The sequence below is a fragment of the Rhynchophorus ferrugineus genome, unplaced genomic scaffold (genome assembly GCF_030347505.1).
Source record: "Rhynchophorus ferrugineus isolate W39M unplaced genomic scaffold, kcgeb_rfMv2 rfM605, whole genome shotgun sequence".
NCBI classification, from domain to species: domain Eukaryota; kingdom Metazoa; phylum Arthropoda; class Insecta; order Coleoptera; family Curculionidae; genus Rhynchophorus; species Rhynchophorus ferrugineus.
The window spans coordinates 1,903-15,000 of NW_027473182.1; the positions used below are offsets into that span (position 1 = coordinate 1,903).

Here is a 13,098-nt window from a genome sequence, read left to right on the forward strand (position 1 = left end):
GACAACGCTCACGTCCTTTCGACAACGAATGAACAACTGGCAGTGAACTGTCCAGCGAATAGCTTTTATTCGGCAACTTCTCAAAACACTAGTACGTTTCCTACTCGACCAATCAGAGCTTTCTACGACATAACGCCAAGAATGGGCGGAGCTTAGAAGTGTAGCGTCATTTATCAAATAATTAAACGACTATAGGTATATTTCGGTTTAGTCTTTTATCTTTTGCTGTATGGGTAGGTCGCGAATCTCATTCGTTTAAAATGCCACCGAAGACAAGCGGTAAAGCGGCAAAAAAGGCTGGAAAAGCCCAGAAAAACATTTCTAAGAGCGATAAGAAAAAGAAGCGTAGGAGGAAGGAAAGCTACGCGATTTACATATACAAAGTTTTAAAGCAGGTTCATCCCGATACGGGTATTTCCAGCAAGGCCATGTCGATTATGAATTCTTTCGTGAACGATATATTCGAAAGGATAGCCGCCGAAGCGTCGCGCCTCGCCCATTACAATAAAAGATCGACCATCACGAGCAGAGAAATCCAAACCGCCGTTAGGTTATTGTTACCCGGTGAATTGGCTAAGCATGCCGTTAGCGAAGGTACCAAAGCTGTCACTAAATATACCAGTTCTAAGTAAACGAAATATATTATTTTGAAGGTGATCATAATAATATGAAGGGTGGAAAACGGCTCTTTTCAGAGCCCCAAAATGTTTAAAGAAGAAAAAAAGAAATAAACTATTGTTAAGAAGATAGGATATATACGAAGTCAAATAAATTAAAATATAGTAATCGTTCATAAAAATGTTAAAATATCCAGAAAAAAATATTTTATTTTATATATTCATTCCTTTACGGTAACATAATAACAGTATATGTGATACCCCTTTCTTATCGTGATATAAACTTCAAGTCAATCCAGCAGGTGTTCACACCTTATTACTAAGGATTCCTCAATATTCACAATATATTTGTGAGCATAATATTCTAAATTCAATTCACAAATATTATAACTAAAGCGTCATATAAACGGAAAAAATATCAATGTCTCTTTTTTCTAATAGAAGTTGGTGGTTCTGAGAAGAACCTTTTTTTTTCATATAAATACAAAAAACGACCTTAATATAGGACAGCCGTAGCATTTATGCACGTTCGCCTCTAATGCGTCTGGCTAATTGAATGTCCTTAGGCATGATAGTTACTCGTTTAGCATGGATCGCACACAAATTGGTGTCTTCAAAGAGACCAACCAAATAGGCCTCGCTAGCTTCTTGCAAAGCCATCACTGCCGAACTTTGGAAACGTAAATCGGTCTTGAAATCCTGAGCGATTTCGCGAACCAATCGTTGGAAAGGCAATTTCCTAATCAATAATTCGGTACTCTTCTGATAGCGTCGGATTTCTCTTAGAGCGACCGTACCGGGTCTGTAACGATGCGGTTTTTTAACACCACCGGTAGCGGGAGCGCTTTTCCTGGCTGCTTTAGTAGCCAATTGTTTTCTGGGAGCCTTACCTCCGGTTGATTTTCGAGCAGTTTGCTTGGTACGAGCCATCGTCTAAACGGGTCTGACTTCAAACGTGTAGGAAGAATTACAAGCGCAAGCACCAACGAACTTTTGGAAACTGATCGAAGGTGTCAAAGAAATCTCCCTTTTTAATAATGTGTGAAGATATTCTGATTGGTCCGGCTAGCATCTGTGGGCGGGACCCGATTCGAACTCAACAAAACCCATGGTAGGATTTGAAATTGAAATAGTTACCCGTAGTATTCGAGGTGTACGCTGCACAATTCGATTATAAATTTGCTTTCTTTTAATACTAAATTGAATAAATCATGACGGGCAGAGGTAAAGGTGGTAAAGGTTTGGGAAAAGGAGGCGCTAAGCGGCATCGTAAAGTGCTTCGTGATAATATCCAAGGTATTACGAAACCCGCCATCAGAAGATTGGCTAGGCGGGGTGGAGTTAAACGTATATCCGGTCTAATTTATGAAGAAACCAGAGGTGTATTAAAAGTATTTTTGGAAAACGTTATCAGAGACGCCGTCACTTATACCGAACACGCCAAAAGGAAAACCGTTACTGCCATGGATGTAGTATACGCCCTCAAACGCCAAGGACGAACCCTATACGGATTTGGCGGTTAAATAAAGTATTATATATGCTGACCAATTAAAACAGAACAACGTATCTATTCAACTAAAGAAAACAACGGTTCTTTTCAGAGCCACAAATTTACTAGCATAAAAAAAGAAATTTATTATTCGAAAATGGACTAAGATGACGTTAAATTTTATTAAATATCTGCTCCTTTCATCTAAGATTTACTTGTAAAGTAACAAATATACTGCATTATAATAGACGATCGTAATATAAAAAGATAGATAAAGTTTAAAATAAGATTTCATAATAAATGTTAGGTTAATGACAAGAATGTAAATGATGGTGAACAATCGAATACCGAATCTTCGTTGAAGCTTTAATATAGTTTTCCTTTAGAGAGAAAATACTCCGAGATAAACTTCGCGTCGATGAGCTTGGAGAATCCTTAAGATTTCAAAGAAGGTACGGTAGTTCTACGCACGTATGTATGGAGATCGCGTTCCATGTATTTATTGACTTTAGATAACTATTTATGAAAACAGATTTCAACTAAAGAAGCAAAATATACTATAATATATATGAGCATTGTATCGATACAGAAGGGTTTGACACGATATTCTTATAGACGTCTCGATATCGTTGCTCACCCGATACGTTCGATTGTAACCCAGAGTTCGGATGGTGTTAAGAAACCGTTAAATAAGAAGTATATTAGTATAGGATCGGTTAATTTTCATGTCATTGTTTTCTTACAGTTAATTCGACAACGGTACGTTTCGATATAGATTCGTTTTGGACAACGAACAATCTGTACCGCATCAATTAGGAATAATATGTCTCGTTTCTCCAATAATAGCATTAGATCTGTACGGAATTGCATTTATATCAAAAGACGATATATCGGGGGACGTAGATTTGAAAAGATATATTTTCATAGTTATAACCGAAAGTCTATAACTCGAATGTAAATTGGTAGTTTCGACGGAATCGAGAGCAACGCTTGATTTTGTGCTTCCTTCTAAGACGATAGTCAACGTAAAATTTATTGGTAAAGTTTGCTACTTCTACTACGTTTTATCTTTTAACGCCTCGAACATAAATCGTATGATATTCTAAAGGATTTATGTATTTAATATGAGAAATAAGTAAACGGTTCCAAGCTCGATGAACGTTTCGACGAAGCCGGAATATGGAACGTCGTTCGCGCTCGACCGTTCAGTCCTCCGTTCGGCTCATATCATATAGGGTACGCATTAAATGAGAGCGACCGCCAGACAGTTAAAATACGCGAACGAGAAGCATACGCACGTACGTAACTTTGTCAAACGAATCGTGATTAGAACGTTCTTATAAGAAAATTAAGAAATTATATCAGAATGTCGGACGTCGATATTAGCGGACAAGCGGTTTCTCCTTCGTCGAATCAAGGGAGTGGAGGAAATTCCGCCGCCGTTGTTAACGCATCGTCAACAGGCACACCGGCCGGGTCGAATTCATCTTCGGTGTCGGCTACGGGAGCCGCATCAGCTACAGCCGGTAGCGCAGGTTCGTCTGCAGGAGGGAAGAAAGAAAAATCCACTTCGAGCAAGGCGAAGAGTTCTAAATCGAAAGTTAGTCATCCTCCGATCGCTGATATGGTAACGAGTGCAATTAAAGGATTGAAAGAGAAAGGCGGAACTTCCTTCAGAGCTATTAAAAAATACATAGCGGCCAATTACAAAGTGGATGCTGACAAATTATCGCCCTTTATAAAGAAATATATAAAGACGTGGATCGCTTCGGGTGTTTTGGTACAAACGAAGGGCAAAGGAGCTTCCGGATCATTTAAATTAGCGGCTTCGGCACGTAAAGCAGGAGGTACGACAGCCGCAGGTACGAAGAAAAGAAAAACGGCCACTGCCAAAACCGGACAGAAAAATAAACGAAAACCAGTAGGAGGTGCCGCGACAGCTACGACAGCCGGTGGTAAAAAAGCGTCTGCCAAAAAAACCTCAGAGAAAACGGAAAAAAAGACGACCGCCGCCTCCGCCTCAACTAAGAAAACCACAGCTAAAAGTAAGAAAGGTGAATCTGCAACTTTGGCCGAGAAAAAAGCTTCTGCCAAAAAAGCCGTCGAAAAGAAAACAGGAAAGAAATCTACCGCCGCCACGACTACGTCCGCTTCCAATGCCGCCGCTAATAGTTCATCTTCGAAAGCAGCAAAAAGCAACACGGCCGCAAGATCCCCGAAATCGCCTTCCAAAGCGAAAAAATCTAATAAAGCCGGACCTACGAAAAAGCCCAAGGCGCCTAAACCGAAAAGTGCTAAGACGACGACCTCAACTGTTCGTGTTGCCGCTGGTGAAGGTGCGAAAACTAAAAAACCAGTATCACCAAAGAAAAAGAAATAAAACTATTTCTACTACGTATGACGATATATTAAACAGGCGACACATTTCATCGTCAGATCAAGAAGACACGGAGTTGAAAATTACAAATATCCCGACACTCCTGGACGTGCTACGACTTCCCTAAAAAATACGTTCGTCCAAGACCGTATTTTTTTAATAGAAAAAAAAACGGTTCTTTTCAGAACCACAATATAACTTTATAAAAGAAAGAATATTTATATAATTTATTTATTATCTTATTATTACTTAAATGATTATTTTCTAGATAGAGCCGTAACTAATTAGGGAACCGATCGATCGATACTCTAAAACAGTAATAAAGGAATATTCAGTACAGATCAGATTATTTATAAATTTTCTAGTTAATATTTATTCTTTAATAAGAACGCGTATTCTAACTTCTTTTTTATACGATTTTGTTGGCCCTGAAAAGGACCGATATTAAAGGGCGTATGCAAAACTTTAAACGGTTTGCGTTATCTATTTGGTTTTGCTGTCTGTCTTTTTAGGCAATAATACTGCTTGAATGTTAGGCAAGACGCCGCCCTGGGCAATAGTAACGCCAGATAACAGTTTATTCAATTCCTCGTCGTTTCTGATGGCCAATTGTAAATGCCTAGGGATAATCCTTGTTTTCTTGTTGTCTCTAGCGGCGTTACCCGCCAACTCGAGAACTTCGGCCGCCAGATATTCCATTACGGCAGCTAAGTAAACGGGAGCACCGGCCCCTACGCGTTCGGCATAATTTCCTTTCCTTAGAAGTCGGTGAATACGACCGACAGGAAATTGTAATCCCGCACGATTGGAACGAGACTTCGCCTTTCCCTTCACTTTTCCGCCTTTACCACGTCCGGACATGTTAATCTCGATCGTTGTTAGATACTGCTCACCTTTAAATCAAAAACGGTACTGGAAATTTCTTACAGATCGGCCTGGAATTTTGTCCGCGAGCCAAACTCGTTATATCATACGCGACCAATCAGACTCTAACTCGGGCTATGGGCGGGGCTTAGAAGTGTTCCTTCGAATGTTATAAGTTCTAGAATTAAAGGCATTTTTTTAGTTAAGTACTCTTTGAGGTACGTGAGACGTCGGGATTTTTATTTCGAAATGCCACCGAAGACAAGCGGTAAGGCGGCCAAGAAAGCCGGAAAAGCCCAGAAAAATATCTCTAAGAGCGACAAGAAAAAGAAGCGCAGGAGGAAGGAAAGCTATGCGATTTACATATACAAAGTTTTAAAGCAGGTTCATCCCGATACGGGTATCTCCAGCAAGGCCATGTCGATCATGAATTCTTTCGTGAACGATATATTCGAAAGGATAGCCGCCGAAGCGTCGCGTCTCGCCCATTACAATAAGAGATCAACGATCACGAGCAGAGAAATCCAAACCGCCGTTAGGTTATTGTTACCCGGTGAGTTGGCTAAGCACGCCGTTAGCGAAGGTACCAAAGCAGTCACCAAATATACCAGTTCTAAGTAAATTAATTCACATACCTATGTGTGTTTCAATATACTACTTACCTGCAAAATCGGTTCTTTTCAGAACCACAATTGGATATACATTTTAAAAAATGAAATGTTAAACAGTAGCTGACATTTTATAAAAACAGAATTTTCAGATATATATATATATATTGTAGTTATTGTATTGAATTATATTATATCATTATAATCTGTTATATAGTAAGTATATAGAATAAGTTTTGTAAAAATGGTACGGCCCGAGATTGTTATTTAAAAATAAGGTAAAGTATTTCTGGAGTGACTTCGAAAATATGTGTATTCATTTTTATTACGTTTATGACTATATGATAATTAATTTATTTTTCCTAACTGTGGCTAATTGTGGATTGTGGCTAATTTCTACACGATAAGTATTAATCACGGGAACGTCTCGAAATGAACAAATAGGAACTGTAATTAATCAAGAATTTAGAATGGAACTATCGTCCTAATATAATGAGGATCGTCAAAGAGAAGATACTTTTTTTTTCGTTTACTAGGTTGACCTTGCTTGGGGACAGTGGAACTCAGTGGAAAATCGCTGATGGTGGGTGAGGAGGATAGGCCTGTGGTCAGAATCGATATCTTGGAGTACTTGCAGGTCAGAGGCTTGATTCGAATTTTGATAGATAAAAAAGTCAATTATTGTCGGTCGATTGGAGGAGTAGTGAGTTGGTTCGCTTGGAGCAATAAGCCCAAGTTCCAACTCATCTATTATCCCGGCCGATAGTAATTCTTCCAATAGCTGTGTGGTTGATGGCGTTGAAAATGGCCTGAAAATCTCCTTGGTCATCTGAATATGTTCCGAAGAGTATTTCGCCAATGGAGATCGGGTTCGTGTTCTAGTGGAATCCAGACCAGCCAGACGACTGTTATCTTGAGTTCCCCGTACATGAGTGGGGGGAGGAATTGGTCTTTTGGGTTTGGTTGTTTTTGGAGTAGGTCGGCACTTGCATCCCGAGTAATTTGCGGTGTATGGTTCTCAACAGTTGGTGCATTTCGGCGGGGAATTTCTGTCTTTGGGACTTGACGTAGGCCGGAGTGGCTTTACAGTTGGCCGATGAATGACCGTAGAATTGGCAGTTAAAACGTTGAACGCGCCTGCCGTTGCCGCGCTGGGCTTGGACTTTTACCACCTGATTCATTAGGCGGTCGACCGCGAAGATACGGCGTTCCTCTCGAGGAACCGACCAACATGGATTGGATTGAAACCGAGCTTCATGAGCGCGGTTCGGACTTCGAGTTACCATTACGTCGAGAGAGAAATATAATATATTAGCTGACCCCGCAGACACTCCGTACCCTGTACTCAATGGATAAATAAAGGATTCATTCTATCAAATTCTTCGTTCAAATCACTTTCGAATCATCCTTAGGAACATTCTGATATCGGAAAACCTTATCCGTAGTCGATAAACGATATCTAACGGATGAATTATAGAAAATGGCCAATAAGCGGCAAATATCCGATCGTAAGGGTGCACCATCGTTTCGGCGAATCATTCTTTTGGAATCTTACGTTCTACAAGCAAAACATTTATTCATAGGTATATACCGATAATAACGAACGGGCCGACGTAACAACCTAAAATGTCCTGAAATACGTGAGAACAGTTTTACTCCGATCGCCGTATCGATATGTGACAGTATCCATCCTATGAAGGATCTTTACATTCTACTAGCATAATTTTATGGATCGGAATTTTCCGACTTTTAAAGAACGTGATCGGCAGTCTAGAAACGGCCTGAGGACGTATTAACACGAGAGGTTAAAATTATTGCTTTAGAAGTTCACGTTGTCTAAAGCTAAAGTTTATTCATCGGAACATTCCGATAATAACGAGAACGGGCAGACGTAAAAACGAAAAATTTGCGCAACGTCCGTATAAACGATCTGTTCTAAAACACCCATACATTTCCGATAGCTGGCGAGAGACCCGCGCTTAAATCGTGTGCGCTTCTACGTGGGGCGATACGAGAGACGGATACGACGGGTCGGGTCGACCGGCGCTGTGACACTTTTACCGAGTGGCTTTTGATCAGCGAAGGTGGTATTACATATTATATGTTAATATATAAGATCCGAACCGTATTTTTTTATTTATCTAAATAAAAAGCGTATTTCGTCGTGTTATTATATATTCGTAACGCTCTCGCGATTTTGTATCGTCGTTTCGTTGTTCTTCCTGGTCGGTTTTTTTCGATATATCGGGAAGCGTACGACGACGACGACGGTATCACTGCGAGATCGCGAATTCGGCGGGAACATTCGGCTTCGTTAGAAGAAGATGATCCACGATTCATATGCGATTGGAATTATTATTTTTATGGACGTATCGGTTTTTCATCGGAACGTTCATAAAACAGCAACACATTTTGCGATAGCTCTCTGCTCTCCGAGCGAGAATAAAATAAAAAATCACGAAACGTTTCTCGTACGAGGTTTCCTTGTCGCTTTATATATTTCTATCTAGCGAAGGGTTCGGAGAGAATGTTTTTCGAGGTCTTATAAACGCCGAACGATATTTTGCGGCATCCAATTTTCGACGTAGTCGACGATCGTCGTCGATAATCGAGATAATTGGGTGCCTAGTCGATCGGTTGTGTATAAAAAAAACAAAAGATGTGTCTAAGATGATGATATCGTTTTGTTTTATTAGACAACTAATATTAAAATGTAAGAGCGTGGCGCCTCGGACCGGTTTTTCCGTCGTCTAGGCGCGCTATCATGCACCTCCTTTTTATTAGTCGTCGATATATATTATATATCGTCGTCTTACGCACACGTTTCTTTATAAGTCAAACTTATAAAATAAACTGTGTCTGTATTTGTTTTATCTGCTTCGTGTCGATAAAATAATAAGAACAGTTCCCTGGTTGATCCTGCCAGTAGTCATATGCTTGTCTCAAAGATTAAGCCATGCATGTCTCAGTACATACCGAATTAAGGTGAAACCGCGAAAGGCTCATTAAATCAGTTATGGTTCCTTAGATCGTACCCACAATTACTTGGATAACTGTGGTAATTCTAGAGCTAATACATGCAAACAGAGCTCCGACCAGAGATGGAAGGAGTGCTTTTATTAGATCAAAACCAATCGGTTTCGGGTTCGCGCTCGTCATCGTACAACTTGGTGACTCTGAATAACTTTAAGCTGATCGCACGGTCTCGCACCGGCGACACATCTTTCAAATGTCTGCCTTATCAACTGTCGATGGTAGGTTCTGCGCCTACCATGGTCGTAACGGGTAACGGGGAATCAGGGTTCGATTCCGGAGAGGGAGCCTGAGAAACGGCTACCACATCCAAGGAAGGCAGCAGGCGCGCAAATTACCCACTCCCGGCACGGGGAGGTAGTGACGAAAAATAACGATACGGGACTCATCCGAGGCCCCGTAATCGGAATGAGTACACTCTAAACCCTTTAACGAGGATCAATTGGAGGGCCAGTCTGGTGCCAGCAGCCGCGGTAATTCCAGCTCCAATAGCGTATATTAAAGTTGTTGCGGTTAAAAAGCTCGTAGTCGAATTTGTGTCTCGCGCCGCCGGTTCATCGTTCGCGGTGTTAACTGGCGTGTTTTTCGCGAGACGTCCTGCCGGTGGGCTTAGTCGTGTCGCGTCGCCGTCGCGCGTGCGTTTCGGCGTGCGTGTTGTGCGCGTCGTGGTTACGACGGCCCAACTCAATCCTGCCGCGGTGCTCTTTACTGAGTGTCGAGGTGGGCCGGCACGTTTACTTTGAACAAATTAGAGTGCTCAAAGCAGGCTAAAATTTCGCCTGAATACTGTATGCATGGAATAATGGAATAGGACCTCGGTTCTATTTTGTTGGTTTTCGGAACCCCGAGGTAATGATTAATAGGAACGGATGGGGGCATTCGTATTGCGACGTTAGAGGTGAAATTCTTGGATCGTCGCAAGACGAACAGAAGCGAAAGCATTTGCCAAAAACGCTTTCATTGATCAAGAACGAAAGTTAGAGGTTCGAAGGCGATCAGATACCGCCCTAGTTCTAACCTTAAACGATGCCAGCTAGCGATCCGTCGACGTTCCCTAATATGACTCGACGGGCAGCTTCCGGGAAACCAAAGCTTTTGGGTTCCGGGGGAAGTATGGTTGCAAAGCTGAAACTTAAAGGAATTGACGGAAGGGCACCACCAGGAGTGGAGCCTGCGGCTTAATTTGACTCAACACGGGAAACCTCACCAGGCCCGGACACCGGAAGGATTGACAGATTGAGAGCTCTTTCTTGATTCGGTGGGTGGTGGTGCATGGCCGTTCTTAGTTGGTGGAGCGATTTGTCTGGTTAATTCCGATAACGAACGAGACTCTAGCCTGCTAACTAGGCGCTTTTTGACATCCTAAAGGCCCGCCGGCCGCGTTGCTTTCGGGTTTCGCGGTTCGTGCGCGGTTTTTACTGTCGGCGTACAAACTATTCTTCTTAGAGGGACAGGCGGCTTCTAGCCGCACGAGATTGAGCAATAACAGGTCTGTGATGCCCTTAGATGTTCTGGGCCGCACGCGCGCTACACTGAAGGAATCAGCGTGTCTTCCCTGGCCGAGCGGCCCGGGTAACCCGCTGAACCTCCTTCGTGCTAGGGATTGGGGCTTGCAATTGTTCCCCATGAACGAGGAATTCCCAGTAAGCGCGAGTCATAAGCTCGCGTTGATTACGTCCCTGCCCTTTGTACACACCGCCCGTCGCTACTACCGATTGAATGATTTAGTGAGGTCTTCGGATCGACACGCGATGGCGTTTCGGCGTCGTCGATGTGTAGGAAAAGATGACCAAACTTGATCATTTAGAGGAAGTAAAAGTCGTAACAAGGTTTCCGTAGGTGAACCTGCGGAAGGATCATTACAGTGTGTTGTTATGCCTATATATATATAATAGGTAAACGTACAAGTCTGTAAAAATCATTGTCGAACGTTAAAGAGCCATCTACGAAGTTCGGAAGTTCCGATCGAATTTCGACGTCGTCAACGTAGCTGTTTTCGGGTACCTATAATATATGGTTTTAAAAGATGTACGCCCGAAAGCGGAGATATATACGATGAAGATGTTGTTATATAGGACGACGAGTAATAATCGTCGGCCTACGACGGATTTCGTTATAAATGGACAAATCGAGCGCAAAATAAAACGATTTTGCCAATTATATTTCTAATCGACGTTTCGATCCTCATATCGACGAACATATACGATGATCGGTAATGTGATTAGTTTACGAAAATCTTATCACCCTTCGTTTGTTTCATTCCAAAAGGGTGAGATTTAGTTTACGAAAATATTGCCAAACTATGATCAGCGTATGCTCTTTTGTTGTCGTACGAGGTGAGACGACGAAAATTTACAACGAACGTCACCATTTCGAGTAGTCTGTCTCCGCTCCTCTCGTTGTGTGTAGTGGAGAAGACGAAAATAAACCGTAAGAGCGTTTTAAAGTCGACGGCGGCTGCGAAAGGGGCGCAAGCGCTGTCTATGACGTGAGCGCGCGTCGTCGTCGTCGTCGTCGTCTTATAATAGAAACGTTTCGATATGCGTTTAAAACCTAACTTAAAAAAAGATTACCCTAAACGGTGGATCACTTGGCTCGTGGGTCGATGAAGAACGCAGCTAATTGCGCGTCAACTTGTGAACTGCAGGACACATGAACATCGACATTTCGAACGCACATTGCGGTCCTGGGATCTCATACCCGGACCACTCCTGGCTGAGGGTCGTATCTCATTTCAAGACTGCTCGGATTTTCTTTGATCTTCGCGATCGACGAGAAATGTCTGAGCGTGCTGAGCGTATAAGCGCGATTCGATCGCGACGTTCTAAAACGTGACAGCGGACCCGTACGTGTGACCTAACTCTCTCGTACGGGTCGTACGAATATGAAAGGGATGAGACGTGTTTAAAACGGTCGTTCGCACGTTTTTGTGATAAACGTAGCGCGCACCATTAATACGATCGTCGTATCCGATAAAATTAGTTTTTAATCGACGTCGGATCGTAGGTGCGTTGTCTCTCGAATACGAGGGAGAAAACACCGTTTTTCGACGGCGCGTCTTTTCCATTCTAAACTTTTATATTTCGTATTGGCTCCTAATCTTCATTATTATGATGATTACGAGCGCCACGCATATTAAACTAGCGACCTCAGAGCAGGTGAGACTACCCGCTGAATTTAAGCATATTACTAAGCGGAGGAAAAGAAACTAACTAGGATTCCCTTAGTAGCTGCGAGCGAACAGGGATTAGCCCAGCACCGAATCCCGCGACCGACATCGGGCGCCGGGAAATGTGGTGTTCGGGAGGGTCCATTATCTCGACGTTACGTCGCGCGTCCAAGTCCATCTTGAACGGGGCAACAGCCCATAGAGGGTGCCAGGCCCGTAGCGACCGTGACTGACGGCGAGAGGATCTCTCCTTAGAGTCGGGTTGCTTGAGAGTGCAGCCCTAAGCGGGTGGTAAACTCCATCTAAGGCTAAATATAACCACGAGACCGATAGCGAACAAGTACCGTGAGGGAAAGTTGAAAAGCACTTTGAAGAGAGAGTTCAAGAGTACGTGAAACCGTTTAGGGGTAAACCTGAGAAACCCGAAAGGTCGAAGGGAGAAATTCATTCGCGGCTCGTAGTAGGCGGCGTGCGATCGCGTGACACGTGACGTTTCGGCGTTGCGCGCGCCTTTCGTACGTCGATCCGGCGACGAACGCGTGCACTTTTCTCCTTGTAGGACGTCGCGATCCGTTGGGCGTCGGCTTAAGGCTCGAGGTGGAGACCGTAGACTGCGGTTCGCGCCGTTTTCGTTTACGGACCCTCGTGTTCGCGGTCGACTCGCTCGACGGTATACCGAATGGTTTAAGGCCGCTACTCGTTAGCGTTCGGCTCGTCGCAAGCGCGTCAGATGCACGTCGGTAATCGGACCCGGTGCCGTTTCCGACCTCTGATGACTGTTGGCGACGAGGTTCTCGAACAGACCTAGACCGATCGGCGACGCTATAGCTTTGGGTACTTTCAGGACCCGTCTTGAAACACGGACCAAGGAGTCTAGCATGTGCGCGAGTCATTGGGAATCACTAAACCTAAAGGCGTAATGAAAGTGAAAGTTCGTCTCG

General features: G+C 43.1%; 3 protein-coding genes and 3 non-coding genes across 6 annotated transcripts in view; all 6 read left to right on the forward strand.

The window, feature by feature from the left end:
- Nucleotides 1-217: 217 nt before the first annotated feature.
- The window catches only part of LOC143206238 (histone H2B), a 36,990-nt gene continuing 24,109 nt past the window's right edge, over nucleotides 218-13,098 (forward strand). Inside the window, exon 1 of the mRNA XM_076419024.1 lies at nucleotides 218-1,432. The gene's annotated coding sequence lies outside the window, so the exon portion shown is untranslated. The remainder of the gene's footprint in view (nucleotides 1,433-13,098) is intronic.
- Nucleotides 224-13,098, forward strand: part of LOC143206239 (histone H2B) — a 36,984-nt gene continuing 24,109 nt past the window's right edge. Inside the window, exon 1 of the mRNA XM_076419025.1 lies at nucleotides 224-1,432. Coding sequence (XP_076275140.1) covers nucleotides 261-632 — 372 coding nt within the window. The 5' untranslated portion in view covers nucleotides 224-260 and the 3' untranslated portion in view covers nucleotides 633-1,432. The remainder of the gene's footprint in view (nucleotides 1,433-13,098) is intronic.
- On the forward strand, nucleotides 5,597-5,968 carry LOC143206236 (histone H2B). Its single transcript, XM_076419022.1, has one exon. It carries the CDS (start codon nucleotides 5,597-5,599, stop codon nucleotides 5,966-5,968), a length of 372 nt encoding a protein of 123 aa, XP_076275137.1.
- Nucleotides 8,862-10,850, forward strand: LOC143206241 (small subunit ribosomal RNA). Its single transcript, XR_013008228.1, has one exon. It is a non-coding gene; the product is annotated as a small subunit ribosomal RNA (ribosomal RNA).
- On the forward strand, nucleotides 11,559-11,713 carry LOC143206240 (5.8S ribosomal RNA). The gene has a single exon (XR_013008227.1). It is a non-coding gene; the product is annotated as a 5.8S ribosomal RNA (ribosomal RNA).
- LOC143206242 (large subunit ribosomal RNA) overlaps nucleotides 12,133-13,098 on the forward strand; it is a 4,098-nt gene continuing 3,132 nt past the window's right edge. The window contains exon 1 of the ribosomal RNA XR_013008229.1: nucleotides 12,133-13,098. This exon is cut by the window's right edge and continues 3,132 nt beyond it. This is a non-coding gene — a ribosomal RNA (large subunit ribosomal RNA).